This window comes from Ailuropoda melanoleuca, chromosome 9 (genome assembly GCF_002007445.2).
Source record: "Ailuropoda melanoleuca isolate Jingjing chromosome 9, ASM200744v2, whole genome shotgun sequence".
Taxonomy (NCBI): Eukaryota; Metazoa; Chordata; class Mammalia; order Carnivora; family Ursidae; genus Ailuropoda; species Ailuropoda melanoleuca.
Genome location: NC_048226.1, coordinates 39769022 through 39793556, shown reverse-complemented (window position 1 = coordinate 39793556; position 24535 = coordinate 39769022). Strand labels below are relative to the sequence as shown.

At 40.4% G+C, this 24535-nt stretch overlaps 3 protein-coding genes across 8 annotated transcripts in view; 1 reads left to right on the top strand and 2 right to left on the bottom strand.

Annotated features, from left to right (window-relative positions):
- The window catches only part of ADHFE1 (alcohol dehydrogenase iron containing 1), a 33144-nt gene extending 29281 nt beyond the window's left edge, over positions 1-3863 (bottom strand). For 2 of the 4 annotated variants that reach the window (XM_002916371.4, XM_034668138.1), the window contains exon 1: positions 3777-3856. In XM_002916371.4, the coding sequence (XP_002916417.1) occupies positions 3777-3835 (59 nt within the window). In that variant the 5' untranslated portion in view covers positions 3836-3856. Of the gene's footprint in view, positions 1-3776 lie in introns of all 4 variants that reach the window. The other 2 variants (XM_034668140.1, XM_034668139.1) reach the window with 2 other exon arrangements.
- Positions 3864-4220: 357 nt separating this feature from the next.
- On the bottom strand, positions 4221-7025 carry RRS1 (ribosome biogenesis regulator 1 homolog). Its single transcript, XM_002916372.4, has one exon. The coding sequence runs from the start codon at positions 6893-6895 to the stop codon at positions 5798-5800; it is 1098 nt and encodes a 365-aa protein (XP_002916418.1). The 5' UTR covers positions 6896-7025; the 3' UTR covers positions 4221-5797.
- CRH (corticotropin releasing hormone) overlaps positions 7011-24535 on the top strand; it is a 177941-nt gene continuing 160416 nt past the window's right edge. For 2 of the 3 annotated variants that reach the window (XM_034668136.1, XM_019796541.2), the window contains exon 1: positions 7011-7135. The gene's annotated coding sequence lies outside the window, so the exon portion shown is untranslated. Of the gene's footprint in view, positions 7136-8140; positions 8328-24535 lie in introns of all 3 variants that reach the window. The other variant, XM_034668137.1, reaches the window with a different exon arrangement.

The following is a 24535-nucleotide window of genomic DNA, read 5'->3' as shown; positions in this document are numbered from 1 at the left end:
TACCTGCTCTCTCCAGTTTCTCTACTTTCATTCTCTCTGGGACCCGTCCCACTGACCTTTGCCCTATGACTCCACTAACAGCTTACCAGGTCACTAATACCCTTCACCTTGTTAATATACCACTCAGTTCTCAGTTCAGTCCTCATTTTTCCCAGCCTGTTAGCAGCATCCTCCTATCCACTCCTTTCTCCCTGGAAACACTTTCTTCCCTTGGCTTCCAGGCTGCTCCTGGCCTAGTTTCTTTTCATGCTGTTGACTCTGAATGCTGGAGGGTCCCAGGGTTCGGCCTGTGGATCCTTCTCTTTTTTCTGCTCTCACTCCCTGAGTGACCTCACCTTATCTCATGGTCTTGGGTGCCTTCTACGCTGATGGTTTCCATCTTAATCCTTCTGGTTTATATGTCTTGCTTAAACTCGATTCAGCTGCCTCCTCCGACATCTCCACTTGAATGTTTATTAGGCATTTCAGCTCCTGCCTAAGACTCAGCTCCTGGTCTTCCCTTAAAGCCTCTTCCCCACCCCAATTAAATGGCAACTTCATCATTCCAGTTGTTTAGGCCAAACTCATCCTTGGCTGCCCCCCTCTGGCCCCCAACATCTCTGACCTCATCTTCCCCTCACTCACTCTGCTCCAGTCACCATGTTCTAAAACCATGCTTGTATTCTCCATTTCTTAGTACCTTCCCAGAGAGCCACATAGCTCATTCCTTCCTTCCATGGGTCTTTCTGTAAGTTACCTTCTCAGTGAGTGTGGTTGGCTGAGATCCTGAAGATATTCAGGTTCTAATACCTGGAACCTGTGAACATTATACAGCAAAGGGGACTCTACAGGTGTGATTAAAGATTTTGTGATAGAAAGATTATCCTGGATTATCTGGGTGGGCCCTAAATATAATCAGAGGCATCCTTATATGAGACAGGCAGAAGGAGATTTGACATAAAGAAAGGCAATGTGACCACTGAAGCAAGTGGCTACATTGCTGGCTGTGAAGATGGAGGAAGGAGCTATGGTCTATTGTTGCAAAAAGTGCAGCTCTAGAAGCTGGAAAGAGCAAGATAATGGATTCTCCTCTAGAACCTCTGAAGGGAGTGTGGCCCTCTTACACCTTGATTTTGACCCAATAAAACTGATTATGGACTTCAGAACTGTAAGAGAATAAATGTGTTATTTTAAGCCACCAAGTTCATGGTAATTTGTTACAGCAGCAATAAGAAACTAACACAGTGAGGTCTTCTCTATCTTCTCTAAAATTGCATCCCTTCCTCCAACAACCCATCCTCCTTTACTTTCTCTTTAATACCTATCAACATGTAATATACCTACACACTTATGCACCAGGGATATTAGGTTGTTTTGTTTCTTGCTGTACCCCATGAATGAGAACACTGCAAATCTGCAGTGATTGTGCAGTCCTTCCCTCCTGGGCTTTCTCCTACTTCTCTGACCATGTTCCTGTCCTTTAATACTGGCTCCTTTTCCTCCATTCAAAGTGCAAATCATTTGCAAATCCAAGTCCCTAAGGAGGCTGGTAGATAATGTAAATGAAAGGTCAGAGCTGCTGGCTGGCTGTGTAGCTGCTGTGCAGAATGAATGGCGGGCTGTATGCCAGGGTCTCTCAGGAAGCTGGAATGCTTGCCCTGTTCAGAGGAGGTGGCCACCACTTCACCTCAGCCCTGGCAGACCTTCCAGGTGAAATGTGGGCCCAATGATGCCATTTTCCAATTTGCCAACATTTTTATCTGAAATCCCCAACTTTTTAAATGCATACCCTATTTAAAAAATAAGGCCCATTTTGCCACTCTTGCTTTAACACATTGCTGCTCCTGGGGACCTCATTCTCAACTCTTCTAGGTTCACAGTTTGGTAAGGCCTTTGCTTCCACAGCCACAGTTTCAGGTGTCCTCTATACACGTGGGTGAGTTCCAACTCACTCCTGAGCTCCAGAACAATATAGTCTATTATCTGCTGAAGGTCTTCTTCACCTGGATGTACCTGAGGTGTGTCCAATTTGAAGTTCCTCAGGTAAGTTATCATCTTCCTCTTAAAGCTCATGCTCTTATAGTCCCCATCTTGGTAAATGGCCCAAATGTTTACCTGATACCCCAGCCAGAAACTTCAACTTCTCCTTCTGTTTCACCGATCAGATACACAATCCTGATATTAATGGACGACTCAATATTTCTCACATCTACCCCTTGTACCAGCAGCCTCCCCTTGGTACCTGAAGCCATCACCTTTTAGCTGGAGCATTACAATTACTTTTGGTCTTTCTTCTCCACTGTATACTGCCACCAGAAAGCTGATGCCATGTCCTTTGTCATACAACCATTCCAAAAACATGTTCTACATGACACTGGTTCCAAGAGATATGAATAGTATTAAGAGATATGAATAGTATTGCTTGATAAAAATTTTATGAAAACACAGATTTAGAACAAAGAGTTTAAATACAGCTAACCTTTTTTTTTTTTTTTTCAAACTGTTGACTTCTTAGAGTAACCCTGTTGACTGCTCACAGTAGTGAGAAGTTTCCCATTTATTTAGCCATGGAATTCCACCCCCACCATGGGGCATTCAAAGTATTAGTGTTTCACAGTGAGAACTGTTGCTTCCATAACTTTCCATTATCTACAGGACATAATTCAAATTCTTTAGCATAGGACTGAGAACAAGGGCCGTGAAGCTAGACTATCTGGGTTCAAATTATGGTTGTGCCATCTGCTTAGCTGTGTGACACTGGACAGATTCCTTTTCTTTGTGCTTTTTTTTTTTTTTTAATCTGTAACTTGAGGATAATATAGTATGGCATAGGGTTGTTGTAAGGATTACAGTTACTATTAATAGTATATGTAAAGCATGTAGGACAGTGCCTGGCACATACTAAGTGCCTAATAAGTGCTATATTCTTATTCAGGGTCTGTCTTCTCCATTCTTACTTTCTTCTATGAAGGTAGATCCAGATTTTAGCCACTTTTAGATCCTGGAACTACATCTCTTGCCGGTAGTGCTGTTCTTCCCAGTTACCTGAAATTCCTCTCTAGTCCCCCTTCTTTCCCCTTATTTCTACCTGTTAGCTCAAAATTTTACATGTTTTCCCAGGCTGACTTGTGCGTTTGTACATTGCACAAATATTTATCAGGTGGCTACTATATACCTCGCATTTCTGGACGGGGAGTCAGGCATGTCATAACATTTAATACCCTGACTCCCTGTACACGCCAGGGCATGAAGCTCCTGGTGATTTCTCACATCCATTTTTCTCTTCTGCACTCCCTGTCCTCTCCGTTCCTCACAGGCCCGTTTCACAAACCCTGGCCCCTCACCAATTACCCGCTAGAGTTCAAACTGCTCCAGAGTCTTTCACCTTTGTATCCCCAGCACCTAGACTAGTTTTTGGAACGTAACTTACACCCAATACAAATGTGTTGATTGGATACATGAATTTGTTTTGGTCGCTGTGCCACGCCCTCCAATGTCTGCCTTGATATGGACCAGGCACTGTCCTCTCTGGGCCTGTTTTCCTTAACGTAGAACAAGCAGGGGGCAACCTGCCTCGCTGCTCTGTGCGTGGTTGCATGGCACCCCGCTACAATGCGGTCCAACCTGGCGCACGGCTCTGACGTGCAGAGGGCACGCGCAATGGTATCCCCTTCCTCGAGTTCTTGTAAGTAACGTACGCTAAGACCGCGGGGGGCCCGGCGGGTCGCACCCAGGGGGGCTTCGTGGGCACGGCGGCATCCTCTGGTCCCCTGCCCGCCCGCCGGCCCTGCACTCACGCTGCTCGCTGCAGTTGCCTCAGCAAGTGCGCGACCCGGGCGCGGGCGGCTGCAGCCATGGCCGTGCAGTCTTCCTTCCAGTAGCCCCTCCTCCCCCCGCCCCCTCCGCCGACCAATCCCGGCCACCGCTTTCCTGCTCCCGCCCACTCGGCCGAGACTGCCCACCCCCTATGCTCAATCTCCAGCCCCAGCGTTAGCCCTCTTTGGATCAGTATCATTTTCCCACGAGTAGAAATCTAAAGTGCAGTCTCACCACCCACCTCTGAAATTGCCCCAAAGGTAACTGCTTTGTAGGATCGTGGGTACTTAAGTCTCTCTACTTAAAACCCTTTATTTCACATATTGGGGATATGGGGAAAGGGAGGGAAACAGGGACATTTCTTTTTCCACTGATTCCTTTGAAATTCTACTTTGCCTTCCTATTTTCCAAATAAATTAAGACACTGCATTTAAACCGTTTTAATAGTAAATAAGGACCTTGCAAAAAGCCCGAGGTTTTTCTTTCTTTTTTTTTTTTTTTACAGTGCCAGTGCTGTGTCCAACTGCTAAATCAAGTCTAAAAACAAAAAAACCGAAAAATCCCAAAACAAAACAGTAACAAAACACCCTGAACATTTGAGAACTAAAAAGGTGTTAAGTGCTCTATAACAGCTTTTGATGAAGTTAAGTTACCATTAAATGGTTTCATGAGTAGTTAAAAACTTTACAGGATTACACTATGGGCCAAGTGCTCCACTTCCCAGTGGGAGAGTTGATCAATGACGGCAAAGTTCGACTTTAACTTAATCATAAAGTATCCTAAGACAGTAACAATTGAACATCTGTGTTTTTAGTAATACATCATGAAATTTGAATTAATCTTTTCTTCCACAGTGATTTCTAAAGATAACTTATAAAAATGAGGCAACACTGAAAAAAGACAAAATGAACTCCCAACTTTAATTTCCTATCAGCTGGCAGATAAAAAACCAGAGTAGAGTGGCTCATGGGGCTGTAACAGCAGCAAAAAGGCTCCTCTGCATTCTAGTCTACTATGAATCCTCTTCAGGAGAGAATTCATTTTTATAAAGACAAGTTACTGAGATCAATTAGGGAAAGAGACCCATAAAAGCTATGAACATTTGACCTCCTAATCAAACCAGTTAAGGTCAGTTTGACAAAAGAGTCAAAGATAAGTGTTCCGGTAAAGGTTTGGTGGGTTTATCTCTCCTCAAAACAGACCCTACCTGAAGTTTAAAAAAAACTGGGGACATAAATGTTGAGAAAGTTTTAAATATTTCCTGGATTAATGAGGATTATTACCATTATTTAGTGAAGCCCAATTTACAATTTACAGCAAATCAGCGTTTTCACAGTATTAAAAAGCAAAGAAACTTTTTTCAGAGACACCAGTTGTACTGCACTTTCAATATTATATCTGATACTTATTAGAAAAACTCATATTTCTTTTGTTATCACTGAAATCATCAAAGTTGCCCGCTTTATGTTTTTTAGAAAGTAAATTAAAATAATCTGAACCAGGTATCCCCTGGCTTTACTTAGAATTTCTACCAATAACCAAAATCTCAAAAGTAACCTAAGATACACACTTTTATTAAATAACCTTCGTAAGAGTTACTTATAAGTCCAGTTTTGAAAATGTAATCTTTCTGTTCCCATTTGATACACTCCTTGTTATAAAAAAGCTGATTTCTCCCTCACAATATATCCAAAGTTAAAAGAAAAAAAGATGTCTGTTGAGAAACAGAACTCATTCCCAGTTTCCACCAAATTCTTTCCCGGATTCTTATGTCCTCAGATACATACTTTAATCTCCAGCCAAATTCTGGGTTGTGGGAAAAACATTAATTTGAAGAGTCCAACATTTCATACTGTATTGGGGGGAGAGCAGTCTATCCTTCAAGCTCAAGCTCAGTGAAGGCAGCGGCCACCTGCTGCAACATCCTTCCCCACCCCCCTCGTTAACTAAAACTTAACATTTAGTATAGTTCTTGATTTACAGAAGGGTTCGAGGGTGAAAATTATTTCCTTCTCTTTCCTCCTTGGTGTTGTCCTCCTTTCCTCTTCCCGCCCAAGCGAGGCGGTCCAGAATTCATCTTGCCTCCGAAGGCCCCTTTCCTCTTCCCTCCCTGGCTGGGCGGGGTACCTTTCCTTTTGCCCCCAGGACCCTGTCGGCCCCCCTTTCTCTTGCCCTTCTGGCTCATTTTCCTCCTCTTGGCAGCCTCCTCCTGGTCCTCCTCCCTCATCTGTTTATTGGTGGCTCTAGTCACGTCCAGCTGAGGCTTTTTGCTGTTCATCACCCGCAGCAGCTCCAACTGGCTCTTTTTCTCTGCTGCAAAGTCCCCGAAAAGGGGCTGAAACTTCCTCTTCTTGCCGGAGCCCCGGGGGGCCTTCTCCTTGGGCAAGCGCTCCTGGAAACGCCCCACAGAGGCGGTGGAGACCTTGGCCACCTGCATGGCGCGGCCCAATTCTTCCTTACTCTGGTGTCCCGTAGGGTGCATGCCAGCCGCGCTGGGCAGCTGCATCTTGTGCGCGCGAGCCAGGTTACGCAGCCGGTTCAACTCATTCTTGGCCACCCGTTCCTTCTTAGCCTGGATCCGCTTGGCGAACTGGTCCTCTAAGGGGTCGGCACCACCGGGTACCTCGATCAACCATTCCTTGGTGTCATCGCGGGCGCGCTGGTAGCCCCACCGGCGTCGCCACTGGCCACTCACCTCGTCCCACACCAGATTAGTCTTCTTCTTGGGACGGATGCCCTTGAGACGCGCGAACTGCTGCCAGCGTGTAAGCGGCCGCGGCCGAGGCACGGGCTTCTCGCGCGGCAGACGAGTGGTGGGTTCCGGCAGCCGAGCCACCAGCGCCTCCTCCACGCGCTCCGTGGGCAGCTGCCACAGCTGGTTGATGAGCAGCTGCGTGTTGTCCCGCGCCAGGGCCTGCAGCTCAGCCTCCGGCGTGGGTCCCGCGCGCCGCAGCCCAGTCGGGGGGTTCCGGTCTGAGGCCAGCAGGTTACCCAGGTCGAACTCCAGCTCCAGCTCCTTGTGCACCGTAATGCGCTGCAGCTTCTCTGCCTCGTCCCGCTCTGCCTTTGCCAGCAGTTCCTCCACACTCTGGCCCTCCATGGCTCTCCCTGGGCTCACTCGCTCCGGGTAGACAGTTCAAATTACGTTTCTGCCAACACCGGCTCAAGCCCGGGCAACGCAACCACGCGCGGTCGCCGAGAAGATCGTTCCGGAAGAGAAAGCTTCGCTTCCGGAGCAGCCGGAACAGGCTCATAGTCCCGGCAACCCGAGAAAAAGCCGGCAGAGAGCGGTGTTGGAGAGCAGATGGGATTACCGGCGGCTTTTCGAGAGAGCAGGGAGGTAGGCGGTGCTCGCTCCAGGAACCTAGACTACAAATTCCAGGGCCCAATTGGGACTGTGTCTCCCAGGATGCACCGGCGGAGGGGGGTGGTGCAGATTTCGGGCGCCGCGGTTTGAGGGGGTCCCGGAGCGACAGTTAACAACTGCAGTGTAAATCAGTTCACAAGATGTTTCGCTTCTCAGCTTTCTGGAACTACATAAATTTTATTTTTACCAGAGCCTGTACCCGTTCATGGGGTTCCTGGGTGTTGACCGAGAAAGACATTTCCCACAGATGCACATAAAGCTAGTTGTGGAAGATTTGGTTTGCTTTGCGAGCGAATAGGGCTGGCAGTTAGACTGCCCTAAGTGGGCACGGGGATGCGCCCACCCCGGCGAGCTGAGGTCTGGTAGCCCAGAGCCCTGGGATCGAATCCTCTCCTGGCTTGTGGCAAAAGAGCGCTGGGCTCTGCAGTGAAGCTGCCTGAGTTCCAGTGCTGACTGCTGTTGAACCTTTGGGTATTTGGGCCTATTTTAAAACCTGTAAGATGAGGTCGGTAGTAATAGTACCTACCTCTTAGGGCTATTATAAGGATAAATGAGTTAATATGCCTCTGAGGGAGCTTGGTCTGGAACATATGAGCACTTAACAAATGTTAGCGAAATACTAATTATTAACCTTTCCAATCGGTCTATAATAGCCCTATAATCTTATACAATGATTATACACCAGGTTTTTGGGTCAAACTACCGAGAATCACATCTAGGTTTACGGTACCTACTTTGGACAGGTTGTTAGTAACCTAAGTCCAATTTATAAGTTGAAAAAATGGAACATTAGTTCCTGGTATATAGTAAGAACTCAATAAATATAAGTAAGCGATTACTAATCACCATATTCCACAGAAGGAGTCTCAGAGAAGTCAAACGACTTGTCTGAGGTTATACAACTAGGAAATGCGGGAGCAGGAATTATCTTAACCCTCACTTTAAGATGACAGGTATATTCTCTGCAATGTCTTTCAGGCCCTCGAGACACAAAATGTGTGGTCTGTAGATCAGCAGCATAGCATCACCTGAGAAGTTAGAATTGTAGAGTCTCTGGCCTCAACCCAGATGTAATGATTCAGAACCTTCATTTTTAACAAGATCTCTGGGTGATGAGTATGTACATCAAGTTTGGGAGGCACACGGCTGATTGTGTGGCTTACAGGTTTGATTTTGTTTTTTAATGGGAAGTTGGGAGTAGTGAAGAGGGGGTTATGCTGGAAAATTACCCATGGAAATGGATATAATAGCCCTTAGGAAATAGATTCAGTTGAGTTTCAGCTAGGGAGGGCATTAGGCACAGTCCCATCTACCGTACCTGCCCCCTGAGTTTGGTTTCTGGAGCTCACTGTCTTTCCTCAGCTTCCCTTTGTTCATTTACTCATCACACATACAGTGAGCACATTTTGTGCATCAGACAGTGTGCTACAATCTTCTTTTTTTCTCTTTTCTAAAAGCATTTTAGGTGGCAGTTATGAATAGAGCTGCTGTAAACAAACAAAAAACATTTTAGGATTTGCAGGGGTTTTTCTGCCCTTGTCTTAACACTCAGCACCAAGTCTTTAATACCACCCATATTGGGGGGTCAAGGCTAGGTCAAAGGCCATATTAGGTAACTGCCTTGAACCTAGCTTTGACCCTTAAAAGGTTTTGTGTTTTGCCATAAGGGAGTGTTACAGACATTAATATGGCTGTTCTGGGCTTGGTTTAGCTTCTGATTCATTCGTTCATTCATTCATTCAACAAACATTTGAATGATTGCCATATTCCAGACATTAGACACAAAGATTATCGAGACTGTGTGGAACAGTAGGGAAGAAGGAAAGGTTAAGAGAAATTTACAATATGGCATGATTGGGCTTTCTATAGGAAGGACATGTTTGTAGGTTTTAGCTCCTCTTTCAATCTTTAGAGTTAGGGAAAAAAAGGAGCAAATGTCAATAGGTGTTAAATGGTAAACAGTGAATTCTCACTGTGTGAAATGCTATTTGGTGTGAATCATGTCATTTCTTAAATGAACTCTAATTGTTTTATGCTGGCGGATTGGATTTTTACAGTCCAAGTCAATTTTAATTTTCTTATTTTTAGTCTCACTGATTTTTAATCTCACTTTGCCAGTGATAATTCTGGATATATAATAGGTATTCAATGCATAGTTGTTAGAACGAATAAATATACTAAATAGACTTTTCTAAATTCATAGAAGGGTTAATGTTGGCTGTTAGATTCAAGGTGAACAAGATTAGTAAGATTGGGATTTGTGGCTTAAAAAAAATCTTAGGTAAGTAGGTGAGTGGTGGTCTCCATCTTGTGTTTGTATCATCTTTGTTAGGCAACATTTTGCAGTGTCAAGAAAAAGAAAGCCTATGAAAGATGTGCAAATATATGTGATTATATTTTAACAGCACAGCAAATGATTGTACTTTTCTTTTTTGTTTTTTTTTCCTTTGTCTTTTCTCTTTGTTGGTTTCCCTACCTTCTTTTGTCCCATAATGCAGACAGATCCCAAATTTGGTCATCAGACTCTGGTTTTCTCTTTATACCTGCTTTCTATGCCATTTCATCCACTCTCATTGTATCAGCTGCCACTTTTGTGCAGATGATTCTTAGAGGTACGTCTTAATTCCTTTCCTTTGCAGAGCTCCAGACTGAAATCTCCAACCACTTGGTGGGCTCTTCCACAGTACTCTAAAGTCAGTATGTCTAAGACTACATTACATATAATCTTCCTGAAAATTTGTTTCTTCCATTATCCATCCACCCACATTTTTTTTTTTTTTACCCCAACAAAAGTTTATGGAAGGCCTTTCATGCTCAAGGTACTGTGCTGGACTTTGGGAATACAATGGTTAGTAAAACATTCTCAGTTGATGTTATCATCATTCTAGTCTGATTACCCAGGCCCGAAACTATGATGTCATCCTTGACTTTTCTCAACTCCAAATCCAATCAGTCTAAAAGTTCTGTTAAATTTGTTCTGTTAAATTTGTATTGTATCCTTTTCATTCCTACTACCACTACCTTATCCCTAGACTGGGTCTCTTCCATCAACTTCTCCAGATCCTGTCTCTACTCTGCTATTTGCCCTTGGCTTCCAGCTAGATGTGGTTAGCTGGAGGCAATGACAGAAGATGAGAGGGCATAAAGAGTTTAAGGTGAGAGCATGTATGCCTGTAGCCCTCTGCAGATTGCCATCGGTTGGCTGGTTCCTCTAAAAGGCCGTAGCTCCAGTCAGGCAGCTCTTTCCGTGTACCCACATACACACTCTCTCTCTTAGCTCCTCTAATTGCTCCCCTGGTTCCTGCAGGCCTAGAGGTTGGTATGGCTCTTGCTGTTGTGTCACTACTCTTTGTGAGTTTCCTTAAATCATGCTCACATCTTCATAATATTCCCTTTGTTGATCTTTCTTAAATTTCTCGGCTTGACTGCTACCTGTTTCCAGCCATGACCCTGCCTGATACCCAAGAAGCTATTCTAGGAGCGTCCTTACAGTTCCTTCCCTTCCGATCCTCTCTTCAGGTCAGTCCAGAGGATTTGTCTTCTACCGATCTGGCAAAAATCACTCTTCTCATAAAGTCCCTTCTCTACCTAACAATTCTTGGTCTTGGATGGTCATGATCTGGCCCCAAATAGCTCTTTACTCCATGGCATGATAGTGTTCCTTATGCTTGTTTTCTAAGTATTTCTTCCCCACTTCTGTGTTTCTATCTTAGCTACCTTTCTAGAGGTAGTGAAGAACATTCCTTAAGAAAAACAAAAATGAGGCACAAGACAGAACAACAATTATATTTTTGTAGCACCTATTGAGAAGTATTTCAATAACAAAAGTGAACTTACAGGGAGACTTTTTTTCTCTGCAGTCAGGGGCCAGAAGGTTAAAGGCATGAAAGTAATACCTTTATGTTCCCTCAAAGCATAACTACTTTGTTCAGTAAAACATTTTTGTAAGCATTTTTTTTTCATTTTTTTTGATGGTACATTGACTTAGATTTACTTTCGAAATGTTTCTCAGTTGCCCCTTTTTGGTAGCGGAAATTGTTAGGGATGATTCAATCTTTAATCCTGCTGTGAACATAGTTATTTTGAGTATTTTTGTCTAGGAAGTTCAATGTGCCAGTAATTTGATAAAATAGCAGAAAAGGGCCCTTCAAATGCTTACATTATTTCTACATGATTCATTTTTACTGATTTATAATTTTAATTTGGAAGTACTGGAAGGGAAAATTTAATTTTGAAAATTTCTTAATCATAGATAAAATCGTGTATACATATGCTTCAGTTTTAGTCAGAATCCTATATAAAAATCCATTGTTTTGTTTTACAAATGAACATAGAAGATACAGCATTAAGATTTTGTATAGTTAGTATAAAGACAGATAGAATAACTACCAAACATTGTACATTTGTCTAGAAGGAACTTTGGATTTGAGGATAGTAAAAATGATGGTAGCATTTTATTTTATTTTCTTGTTTTTAAAAAAGATTTTATTTATTTATTTGAGAGAGAGAGACAATGAGCAGGGAGGGGGGAGGCAGAAGCAGCCTCCCCGCTGAGCAAAGAGCCTGTTGGCAGGGCTCGATCCCAAGACCCGATCATGACCTGAGCCAAAGGCAGACACTTTACCGACTGAGCCACCCAGGCACCCCATGGTGGTAGCATTTTATAACTGACTTAAGTTGATTTGCTATCTGTAAAAATACACAACGGTTTCTGCTTTTCAAAAATTGACAAATTCAGTTTGCCAAGAAAACTGCATTTCCCAAAATCTTATCACTACCTGTAAGATATGTAAGCACCACTGGCTGATGGTTTTCCTTCATAAGACTTCTTCACTAAATCCCAAGGGAATGAGATTGGTGTTTGGCTTTAGATTTTACCTCTATAAGAAGTTCAATAAAAGAATGAAAGATTGATTTAAAAAGGAAAACTGAAGTTCCAGAACTTTAGGGGTATTTGCACTCAAAGAACCCAGTAACAAAATTTAGATCCATTTATTTAAAAAATCTTTTTTTTAGGGACGCCTGGGTGGCTCAGTTGGTAAGCATCTGCCTTTGGCTCAAGTCATGATCCCAGGGCCTTGGGATCAAGCCCTGTAAGGCTCTGCATACAGCAGGGAGCCTGCTTCTCCCTCTCCTTCTGCCTGCTGCTCCGCCTACTTGTGCTCACTTTCTCTGTCAAATAAATAAAATCTTTTAAAAAAAACTTTTTTTTTTAAAAAATTATTATATTATGTTAGTCACCATACAGTACATCCCCGGTTTCTGATGTAAAGTTCGATGATTCATTAGTTGTGTATAACACCCAGTGCACCATGCAATACGTGCCCTCCTTACTACCCATCACCGGTCTATCCCATTCCCCCACCTCCCTCCCCTCTGAGGCCCTCAGTTTGTTTCTCATAGTCCATAGTCTCTCATGTTTCATTCCCCCTTCTGATTACCCCCCTTTTCTTTATCCCTTTCTTCCCCTACCGATCCTCCTAGTTCTTATGTTCCATAGATGAGAGAAATCATATGATAATTGTCTTTCTCTGCTTGACTTATTTCACTTAGCATTATCTCCTCCAGTGCCGTCCATGTTGCAGCAAATGTTGAGAATTCGTTCTTTCTGATAGCTGAGTAATATTCCATTGTATATATGGACCACAGCTTCTTAATCCAGTCATCTGTTGAAGGGCATCTTGGTTCCTTCCACGATTTAGTATTGTGGACAATGCTGCTATTAACATTGGGGTGCATATGGCCCTTCTCTTCACTACGTCTGTATCTTTGGGGTAAACACCCAGTAGTGCGATGGCTGGGTCATAGGGTAGCTCAATTTTTAACTTTTTAAGGGACCTCCACACTGTTTTCCAGAGTGGCTGTACCAACTTGCATTCCCACCAACAATGTAGGAGGGATCTCCTTTCTCCACATCCTCTCCAACAATTGTTGTTTCTTGCCTTTTCTGTTTTTGCCATTCTAACTGGCGTAAGGTGGTATCTCAGTGTGGTTTTGATTTGAATTTCCCTGATGGCTAGTGATTTTGAACATTAAAAAAAATTTTTTTAAATTATATTTTAACTTATGAAAGTAAAATTGCAGTGAGCAAGAAATCTTTTTGTGTTTTTCTTAATTAATAGAGTCTGAACAATTTTTGTAAAGCTTTAGATTTACTCCAGATTAGGCAGTTGAGTCCTGAATTCCTTTCCCCTAAGGAAGACAACTTCATTGCCATGCAAATTTCAATTTGTCTTTGCAATCATAGGCCATGTGTGAACCTATATTAATCTGCCAGTAAAATTTTTCTGCTTAATTTCCCACATAAGCAATATCAAGATTACATAATGAAGTTATTGTTATGCCAAATAAACATTAATTCTTTGTCCCTTTTTTTTTTTTAGTATTTTATTTATTTATTTATTTGAAAGAGAGAGAGAGCACAAGCAGGGGGAGCAGCAGGCAGAGGGAGAGGGAGAAGCAGGCAGAGAGAGAGAGAGAAGCAGTCTCCCCGCAGAGCAGGGAGCCTGATGAGGGGCTCTATGCAGGACTGGATCCCAGGACCCTGGGATGACCAGAGCTGAAGGCAGATGCTTAACTGACTGAGCCACCCAGGTGCATCTTCTTGGTCCCTCTTAACCCAGAAGTATTTCTAAACATGGTCAACCCTATTATTTTTTTTAGAATACATCTATGAAAAATAAAAACAATGGGGGAAATGCTGTAGCCTACACTTTTTCTAGATGTTTTTCCTCGCTAAAGAAAGACAGCAAAGGAAAAAACCTCTTTTGTGGCAAGTAGGTGTGACACTGTCCTTGACAGCATCCAGAAGTGCCCTGTAGCCTCATCTGGGTCTCTGTGAGCCACTTGGTAGTGCAGAAGATCCAGTTGCTTATGGTGTGTGTACTTTCCCCTGAGGCCTAAGAAAGACTTATTATTTAGAATGTATAAATAATGTTCCTGGCATTTTCCAGTATTTATGGTACTTGCCTCATTATCCAAGATAGTATGAATTTTCAGCTGGGCGAGCTGACTTCTTATTGTGGGTCCCAGTTTCCTTTCTCTGGAAAGCCTATGGATTTTAGAGGTGAGGCAGTTTAGGTTTCAGGCTTCAGTTTACTCATCTGGAAAATGAAAAGTTTTGACGAGGTGGCCTTTACCATTCATCTCTAAGGTATGTTTGTTAAAAACCTGTGTTTTTCAGATGCTCCAATGTTGTTTTTCCTATAATTTCCAATATATCCCATTTTACAAATCTCCCCCTCTTCCTGAGTCATTATCTCATTTCCTATGTTGGTTGTATGACTCCACATAGTGAAACAGCTCCTTGCGTGCATAAGGAGACTGACTACACAAGGGCTAATCATGTTTTAATAATGTGGAGGTTGATTATTGTATTCTGTAAGTTACTCACAATGCTTTTCTTTCTTTTTTTTCTTTGTTTTTTCCCCTTACCATTAAACTTCTTTGAGAATTGGAAGGTAAGATAGAGAATGAGCAGGGTATAATCCGTTTTACTATTTATTAGCTGTTGTGGAAAAATATCTCATAGGGAAGAAGACAGAAATATTGATGAGAATGAAAGATTGTGGATTGACTTTATTTGTGTCTGTCTGGGCCCAAGGTCTAGACCCAATGATGTGCTTTGATTGTTACAGTTGTAGAAAAGTTTTTTTAAAAGCTTCAAAGTTAACTCCCTCACAAAATAAAATTGGGGCAGTTTTGTGTCCTGGTTTTGTGTTGCTTCAGATAAAGCTAGTGAGAGAATTTCAATACACGGAAGGTAAAGTAGAATAAAATATAATAATGTTGCTGGTGTGTTTAGTAACTATCATTCTGAGAATAAGTAAGTTTTAGTAATTTCTGGCCTGATTACCTGGGGACAAATTCCCCAAGGGATCATCACCCCTTCTGAAAAATGGGCTAATATTATTTCTCAATTTTAGAGTTCTGTAAGTCAGAGATAAATTATTCAAACACACTTTTGCAAAGAAACCTAGAGAGATAGTAGGAGACAGGTTCTGGCTCCATCTCTGCTACTGTGTACTTGTGCATGGTTTGGTAAGTCACGTCACCTCTTTGTGTGTCTGTGTCCTTATCTATGAATTGAGCTTCACTAGCGTCTCTCTATGCTGCTTCTAGATCCATGCAGCATCCTGTGCTTTTGTTAAGATGGTCTCATGTAGAAAGAGCGGGTGATGGTGAAACATACACTTGAAGACAGAGGTTCTTAATTGGGGTTCCATGGGTGAGCTTCAGAGGGACAGTAATCCCTTGATGTTTTATGCAAATGTGTGTGTGTATGCATTTTTGTGAATAGATCTTTTTCTCCCATTAGATTCTCTAAGGCATCTGTGATTCTCCACCCTTCCTTCAGAAGTTTAAGAACTGCTGTACTGTGTGGAAGTGGGAGATAAATGAAGGCTAAAAGGAGTAATGGTAAAGGCTTTATGAAAGAAGAGGAACTGGAGTTGGAGTTAGCCTTTGAACCTGCGTAGGGTTTGAATAGATGGGAGGAGGAAGAGGGGTGTTTTAGTAGATGGTAACAAGAGGAATAAAGGCATGTAGCCAGTGTTTATGGAGCAGGTACAATGTATCAGAGACAGATTATCTTTATAAATTCTCAAAATAGGACCAGAAGATGGATATTGATGGTATCCTCATTTTATTGATGAGAAGATTGATGATCATTAGGGTTAAGTAGCTTACCCAAGGTCTTGCAGTTAGTAAATGGTAAACCAGGGTATGAACCTTTTTAGTCTAATCCCAACAATTATCATATAGTTTTTTCTCTTTTAATCTGTTAATGTGGTAAATTATATTTATATATTTCATATATTTTGCATTCTGAGATAAACCCATTCTGGTCATGATATATTATCTTTTTTATACTGCTGATTTTGGTTTGCTAACATTTTGTTTACATTTCTCCATCTATGTTCCTGTAATTTTTCTTCTTTGTACTATCTTTGTCTTGTTTGGATATCAATATTATATAGTAACTTCACTGGCTTTATTGGGGAGTATTCCTTTTCCTGATCGCTGGTGGAGTTTGAATAAAATTGGAACATCTGATTATTTGAAATTGTGGTAGAATTCCCCTATAAAATTATCTAGGTTTAGTATTACCTTGGTGAAGAGATTTTAAGGTTCTGGTTCCATTTTAGAAGATGAAGCCATTTGACTTCTCAAAACAGTTGTAGTAGGATATATATTTCTAGAAATTTGTCTATTCTAACATCTCAAATTTACTGGCATAAAAGTTTTACAATAGTCTCTTCCAAAAATTCTCCTCTTTATCTAAAGTTATAGCCATCATAGCACTCCTAATATTATTTTGTCTATTCTCTTTTTTTCTTGATCAATCTTTCTAGAGATTTTCTATTTTATAAGTTTTTACAAAGATCCATTTTTCAGCTTAATTGATATTCTCCATTATATCTTTATTTAACATGTTAATTTCTACTTTTATTAATCTTCAACTTAGATTTTGTTTTGTTCTTTTTCAAAACTTACACAGTTTAACTTAAGTTCATTAGTTTTCACACTTTATTTCTTAATATGTAAGTATTTAAAGCTTTATCTTTCCCTTCAAGTAATGCTTTTACTGCTTCTTACAACATTTTGACTTAGGATACTTTGAATTTCAATTAGGTCTCTATATTTTCCTGGAATATGTTTTTTCTTCCTTTTATATTCACCTTTTCTTCATCTTTTTGATTTAGGTATGTTTCTGATGAGTAGCATATAGCTAGAATTTTAAAATCCACCTGACATTCTCCATCTTTTAAATGGGAAGTTTAATCCATTAACTTTCAATGGAATTTAGGATATATATTTGGGTTTGTTTTAATCTATCTTTTAAAAATTTGTCCTATTCTCCTTTTTTATCTCTCTCTATTTTGAATGATGGTGTATTTGTTTTTAATCTTCCATTTTTTCTCTAATTGTTTAGAAGTTTGGCACTGTTTTCCTTTTTAAGGTTTATTGGATTTTTTCCATTTATATTTAACTTAATGAGTTGTGAGGTTAATCAATGTCTTAATACTCCTGACTGAGTAGTAGAAGGTACTGAACTTTGATCATCCTCTATCAGATTATTTACCATTGCTGGCCAGTATTTTTTTAAACTCTTAAATTAGACATCACTATAGTTATAGGTGATATGTTTAAATTTATCAATTTGTATATTTATCAGTATCTTTGCTCACTTTTTCTTTTTGTCTCTTAAAACTTTTTTGAGTTCATTTTCTTTCTTCCTGAGGTACATTCTTATAAAATTCCTTCATTAAGTTTCCTTTTGGCAAACTTTTGTATTTTTTATTTATCTGAAAATGTCTTTAGTTTACCCTAGTTAATAAAAGATAGTTTATTTGAGGATGCAGGTCTCAATAGACAGTTACTTTCTTTCAGCACTTTGAAGATATTATTCACGTCGTCTTCTGGTTTCCATTCCTGCTCTTGAGAGGTGTGCTGTGCTGTTTTTCTTATATAAACGTAATACCATCATGTATTTTGACATAATTGTATATTTTGCTAGATTCATGGATCACAGTTGTTTCTTATGCTTCAGACCCCTACAATGAATTTATTAGTTTTAATTTTCTGTCAATTGAGGAATTCTGTCTTGAATGATTTCCTCAAAAAATTTACATATGTGGTATAAATTCTGAGTTCTTTTATGTTTGAAAATGCCCTTTTTCTACCTCTTGTGGTTTAGTCCTGCCTATTACTGGGTCCTCTCTTCCTTTCTTTAAAGGTATTCATGTCAAGACATACTACACCAGAGCCATGACAGCAAGTAATTCAAAGGTTTATTACTCACTCAGGCATGGGCAAGGTGAGGGAGGCCCCAGGGGGAGGGGACCCACCAACGGGAAGGTTCTCCAGCTTCCATATAAATAATATTCTGGCCAGGCTTAGAATTCTTGGATTATAGTCACTTCTTTCAAAAGTCTCTAAACAGGATTCCTTTTCTTTTTTTTTCTCCCAGACTCTAGTACTGTCAGTGAGGAATGTGATAGTTGTTCTGATTCTCTTTCCTTTTTAAGAAATTTGATCTCTCTTTGAAAGTTTATGTGAATTTTTCTTAATCTTTAGAGTTCAGAAATGACATTAGAATGTGCCTAAATGTATGTCATTTTCCATTAATCATGTCTGGCACTTTGTTGCCCCTGCTGTTTGAAATGTCAGGTCTTTTTTCAGCTCAGGAACACTTTTTTTCATTTTCCCTTTTATTTGGTTGTGGCTTGTCTTCAATTCCTTTTCTTCCTTCTGGAATGCCTTTATTTTCATTTGCATATCAGGCTTCTTGAAACTGTCTTCCATGTTTCTTTTCATGAATGATTTCCTTTTGTTTGTATTTTTCTCTCTTTCATATTTTTTTCCATTTGATCTTATAGAACTTCTAGCTTACTACTCCTGATGAGTACTTTGTATTTCAGCACTAGTATTTTTTGGATTCTTTTTGTGGGTTTTAAATTCTGATGTAATGTTTATTTTTTAATTTTCCCAGACGTATTTCTTTCCTTTAAATAAATCTACACATAAAACCAGTCTTTTAAAAAATGAATGAAGAATTGTAATCTGAAAAAAAAAATCTACCCAAGAGTTGCCTTCATCAAAATAAAAAGCTTCTTCACAGTGAAGGAAACAATTACCAAAACTAAAAGGCAACCTATGGAATGGGAGAAAATATTTGTAAGTGACATATTCGATAAAGGGTTAGTATCCAAAATATATAAAGAACTTATAAAACTCAATACCCAAAACCAAATAATCCTGTTAAAAAATGGGCAGACATTTTTCCAAAGAAGACATCCCGGTGGCCAACAGATACATGAAAAGATGCTCCGTATCATTCATCATCAGGGAAGTGAACATCAAAACTGCAATGAGATACTGCCTCATACCAGTTAGAAGGGCTAAAATTAACAACACAAGGAACAACAAATGTTGGTGAGGATGAGGAGAAACGGGAACCCTCTTATACTGTTGGTGGGAATGCAAACTGGTGCAGCCACTCTGGAAAACAGTGTGGAAGAGTTGTCATTATGTTTTAATTAAAGTTCTCCTTAGTTTTCCTTTGCCATGAAATCTGCCTCAATAGGAGCCACTTATTCAGGTATGGTCCACAAACTGTTTGCCTACTCATATCAGCTACGGGGTGTGGGGGTTGAATCCCCTATGGAGCAGGATTTGGGGTCTCTTTAAGCAGTATGGTTCTCAATGCTGGGGAGGTTCAGTGGTCTCAGCTCTGGTTCTCCCTTAGGCAATCTTAGCATTGTCCCATGGTTGGTCAGTGAAGCCAATTTCCTTTGCAGTAGCTCGGTCCTCCTTGAGTTACAAACAAAATGTGTCCTCCACTGGCTGCCCTGCTCAATTTCCTTGGGAACTAAATATCAGATGAGGGTAGGATTGCCTCTGTCTTTCACAGTGAGCCACCCAACACACACACACGCACACACACACATCCCCCATTAGCTATTTATTTTGCTTGTTAAATGATATTGAATGAAGCATGATACCTGGATATATTCATAATCCATCCCAAACCTACCTTTCTGGTCTCTTTTTTCTGCTCCTCCTCCATACACCAAGTGTTTCATAAGTGCTGATTTATCCTTCTGTTTCCTGAGCATATGGTATATTTTTTTTATTTCCAGATCTTTTATCAAAAAGTGGGAGAAATAAGAATGAAAGTAGAAACATAGACCCAAGCTGACATCATCCCAGAATGTTTCCCAACCAAATTTTTAAAAACAAATAAGGAAACTGAGTCTTGTTCAGGCTCACATAGCTAATTTCAGTTAATATTATTAAGTGGTGGAATATGAATCCTAACAGGAAGGAGACTGGAGAAACAGTGTTGACAGAGTAGTCCTGCCAGTGAGATGCAGGAATAGAAGCAAGGTATTCCATGAGAGTTGTTAGCTCATTCATTCATTTAATGTGTATCAGTCAGAACTTCACCACATGGATTAGGGGGTAACAATTAAATGGACGAGAAATATTTTAAACAGAGAGTTGCTCCATTAGAGATCAGAAATTTGAAAATGCATGATATGTTTGGGAAAACAGCAATTTTGAACTGCTGAAACATTTGAAGGGATAGCAGAAAATGAGGCTATGAAGGTCAGATGGGGCCAGATTGTAAAGGGGTTTGCATGTTACATTTTGTTCTATATTTATTCAGCCAACATTTACTGAAAACTTACTGTGTGTCAGGAGCCATGCTAGCACTGAGAAAATAGGAGTGAGAAAGACAGTGTTTCTGTTCTCTAGGAACTATATGCATTAGGGAGTTGATGGAATGAAGTGATTTAAGCCTGTAGATTGATGGAAATTTCACTTTAGTGGTAGTCAAGGGGAAAGAGACTGGAAACAGAGAGTCAGGTAGGTAGGATACCACTGCCTTAGTTCAAGAGAGAAATGATGTGCGCGTGGACTATGGAGGGTGATGGCAGTTGTCAGAGCAGATGTAACGGGGATACGCATGGGGTAGGGAGAAGGTCAAGGAGGAGGACCCAGAGAGGGAGGCGTGCCAGTAGTCTCTAGCTGCAACCTTCCTTGTCTGGTCTGAAGGTGGTGGTGATGTTGCTGCATCTCAGCTCTTGTTTATGCTTCTTATGGGCTCTCAGGGAGGGAGAGAGTCTTAACCACCTATCTTGCCCCCCATTGCTTGAAGCATTGCATCAGTAAACATAGGATGTTGTTAGCTAGGTTAGAGTTCACAGTCAAGTGGTTTGTCATAATCGATTTATTGGAAATGGTCCTGAGGAGAAATTAAATTATTTTCTAAGTTTTTACTAGAGCAGCTAGAGATCCCTTTGAGATAATTCTGTGAATTATCTTATATAGCTGTTGTAAAAAGAATTGCTAAGTAAGGCAATATTGTATAATTGTGTGTATAAATATATATAGTTTGAAATTTTTAACAACTACTAGTTTTTGTTGTCTCTGTCATCATTTAACAGCCATAAAAATAAAGGGGAAATGGCAACTGCCATTTTAACAAAGGATATTTTACAACACATCCTTTCCCCCTCTTTCCTTCCTTTTGACATCTCGTATAAATCTGTTTTCTTGCAATATGCAACAGAAGGATTTATTCCCTTGATAATATATTTAATAACAGACAATTTAGGAGACACTATTGATACCTTCCAAATTGTAATTTCTCAATTTCTTGTAAGCAAGTAACTGTTGAGAACATTTTGTGACAGTATATTTTTCTCCTGGTTTATAGCTCCCAGATTAGCCGTATATGTAAGCTGCACACTGCAGCTTTTCATTAAACATTCACGACAGCATCTTATGCTATTTGCGGCCTTGAAAATGGACACATGATAGGTAGGATATCTTTATTTTTCACATTTTCTAGTTTGCATCAGTCGTGAGTCAACAAATACTTAGTGAATGTCCAATGCAACAGAATACCAAGTGTCATAGAAAGACAACAGGATGCCTGTACTGCAGGGATTGTTAATCCAGCTGAAAAGACAAAACGCTGTTATGGAAGGCATATAAAAAGTGTGGCAGTACTTCCCAGATATTGTAATGTATATGTATGTGCTCCCTCCCTTTCATACCCCCTTACTGGTCCCAGTGCTCTTCATGGCCATGTGCTTCCTACTTATGATGTGTGGAAAGAAGGGAAGTCATGTACTTCAATATTTTGGAAATAAGATCCAGTGCCTTCCAGGAAGAAGGAAGATCTGAGTGAAGTACCATCTAAATAAAGTGGAAGATAAAAGTTTGAAAGGATATTCTTAATATTTATGAGGTCTTTTCAGATCTGCTTAGTAGTAACCAGTAGGAAATAAAAAAATGATTTAACTTATAAACTTACTGCCTGTCAAGAGTCATAAGCTCATAAGTTTAATTAGGAAAAGTCAGTATTTTCTTATTTGATGCTGCTACCCCTTCTGGTTTATGTTCAGAGAAGAGTGACTTTCCCAGGGAACCCCGTCTTCTACTACTGTCTTTGGCTGGGGGCCTCCACTGTGCTCTCCTCTCACCAGCACCAGAGCCCAGGCAAGAGCAGGTGGTTAAGATGGTGCCAGGGAGTCATCAGAGTCAGCACTTTCTGACTCTGTAACATTATCCCTCTCCCCTCCTGGGTCCTGTTCACTTTGGGTACAAAGGTAAGGTCTGAGCCCATTTGGGAGATGCTGCAGGCCTGCAGCCTGGGACTCTCATACCACACAATCGTGGATCCTTAGGATCTCTAATTTCTGTTCTGAACTTTCAGTCCTTCTGTACTCTTGCTGAATTTAGATGTAACCTGTCAAACTTATTAATGTTTTATACAATGAAATTATAAAAATTTAATATGATGTCATTTTAGAATTGAGACCAGTGAACGTGACAGCTGTAATTTAACATGTAAACTATTTGTCCAGTAGAACTGAAGTCAGAGATACACAGAATTTTGGAAAATAAAACCTAGAGATATCACAAATTTGGGTTTTATAATTTAAGAATGGCTTAAGTACTTTCTAAAGTTTCTCTAATACCAGATTCTCCATAACATACTGAGTCAAGTGTTTTTTGTTTTTTGTTTTTTTCTTTTTGATATGGTGGATTGAAAATCTAGCTCCATGGGGCGCCTGGGTGGCGCAGTCGTTAAGCGTCTGCCTTTGGCTTAGGGCGTGATCCTGGCGTTCTGGGATCGAGCCCCACATCAGGCTCCTCTGCTGGGAGCCTACTTCTTCCTCTCCCACTCCCCCTGCTTGTGTTCCCTCTCTTGCTGGCTGTATCTGTCAAATAAATAAATAAAATCTTTAAAAAAAAAATCTAGCTCCAAGTTCTTGAACCTATGAGAACAATTGATTTAGGTTAGGAATGATAACTCTAGTACCCAAAAGGGCCAGGCAGGAAATGTACCTAGGTGAAGCCCATAGCTGCCACACGTTCTGACAAACTATTTGAAGAGATCTTTGGTTTATATCTTTCCTGGTCCAGAAATTTTGAAAATATTACTTAGCTACTATAGGTTAATCTGGGCCTGAAAATGGTTACTCAAAAAACCTGTTAAATGTGTTTGCACAATCTCTTGGAACTAGCATTTTTCCAGAAGGGGACCTGGGTAGACCTTCCAAGTGTCTGCTGTGTTTGTGTATTTGAGCAACCAATCACTTTGAAAGGACTTTACAATTTATGAGACTATGATATAGTCTCATGTGCTCTTAAACTATCAGCAAGCAAAAAAAAAAAAATAGTAAAAGAAAAAAAAGAAAGATTACAAAGAACCGAAAAACTGTCATGAGAATATAGTTTTCTAAATGTTGACACCGGAAAATCACATATGGCTGAGAAACAGCAGCATCTCTCCTGAAACATGCTCATCTGAAGCAAAGTTGTTATAACTCAGAGCAAGAGAGATCTGTCTTAAAGGCAAATGGTCAAGGGTGCTATGGAGATGATGCAGGAAATGATTCAGAATATTACTGAGAAATATATTTCCTTGAATATTAATAATCCTATGCAACATGTGTCAGTCTATGGCTATTATAAAATGAATTGGCTATCAGAGATTCCTATTGACTCTGTCTTTAGGTTCTGTCCATCATGTGCAACCCACACTTAGTTGCCATTATAGTATGAAAGTGGAAACTTTTAGATGACGTTCTCTGCCACAGGGTTATACACACAGAGTGGGTGGTTTTCAGATTTGAGTATGCGTGAGAATCACTAAAAGTGTTACAAAAGTTGGTCCTATTCTGACTTGGGATCTGCAGACCATGTTTTGAGCCATATTGCTTTAAAATGGAAGAATGGGAAGCATCATAGAGGTTTTGATTTATTTTCTTGGTAAATGGTCTTGTTCACACTCTTTGGAAGTTATTCTTTTAGCTAGCACAAATGTTAAGATTCCTTCAAGGAAGGAAAATAGGTTTTGTCATTGTTCAGAGCCCATTTTTCATATAGTCATGATGACCTCAAACTTTATACTCCTAACCCAGAACTTTTCTTTGAACTCCAGGTGTGTATATCCAGCTGTCTGCTGGAACACGTCTACTGGAATGCCTAGTAGACTTCTCCCACTTCACATGGTCATGCTAAATCATCCCTCCAGGCCTGGTCCACTTGCATTTATCCCAATTTTGCTTAATGGGCAACACTATTCTTCCAGCTGTCCAGGCCAAAAAGACTTGGAATCATTCAAGGGAGTATTTTCTTCTTCTTTTTTTTTTTAATGCCCCACTTCCAATTGACTGATAAATCCCTTTGCCTCTACCTTCAAAATATATCGAGAATCTGATATTTCCCCCTTACCTCTTGCTACATCTTGGCCCAAGCTTTTAATTGTCACCTGAATTATTGTAGGTCTCCTTACTATTCTCCTTACTTCCATTCTTGTTCCTTTATAATCTGTTCTCAACACAGCAG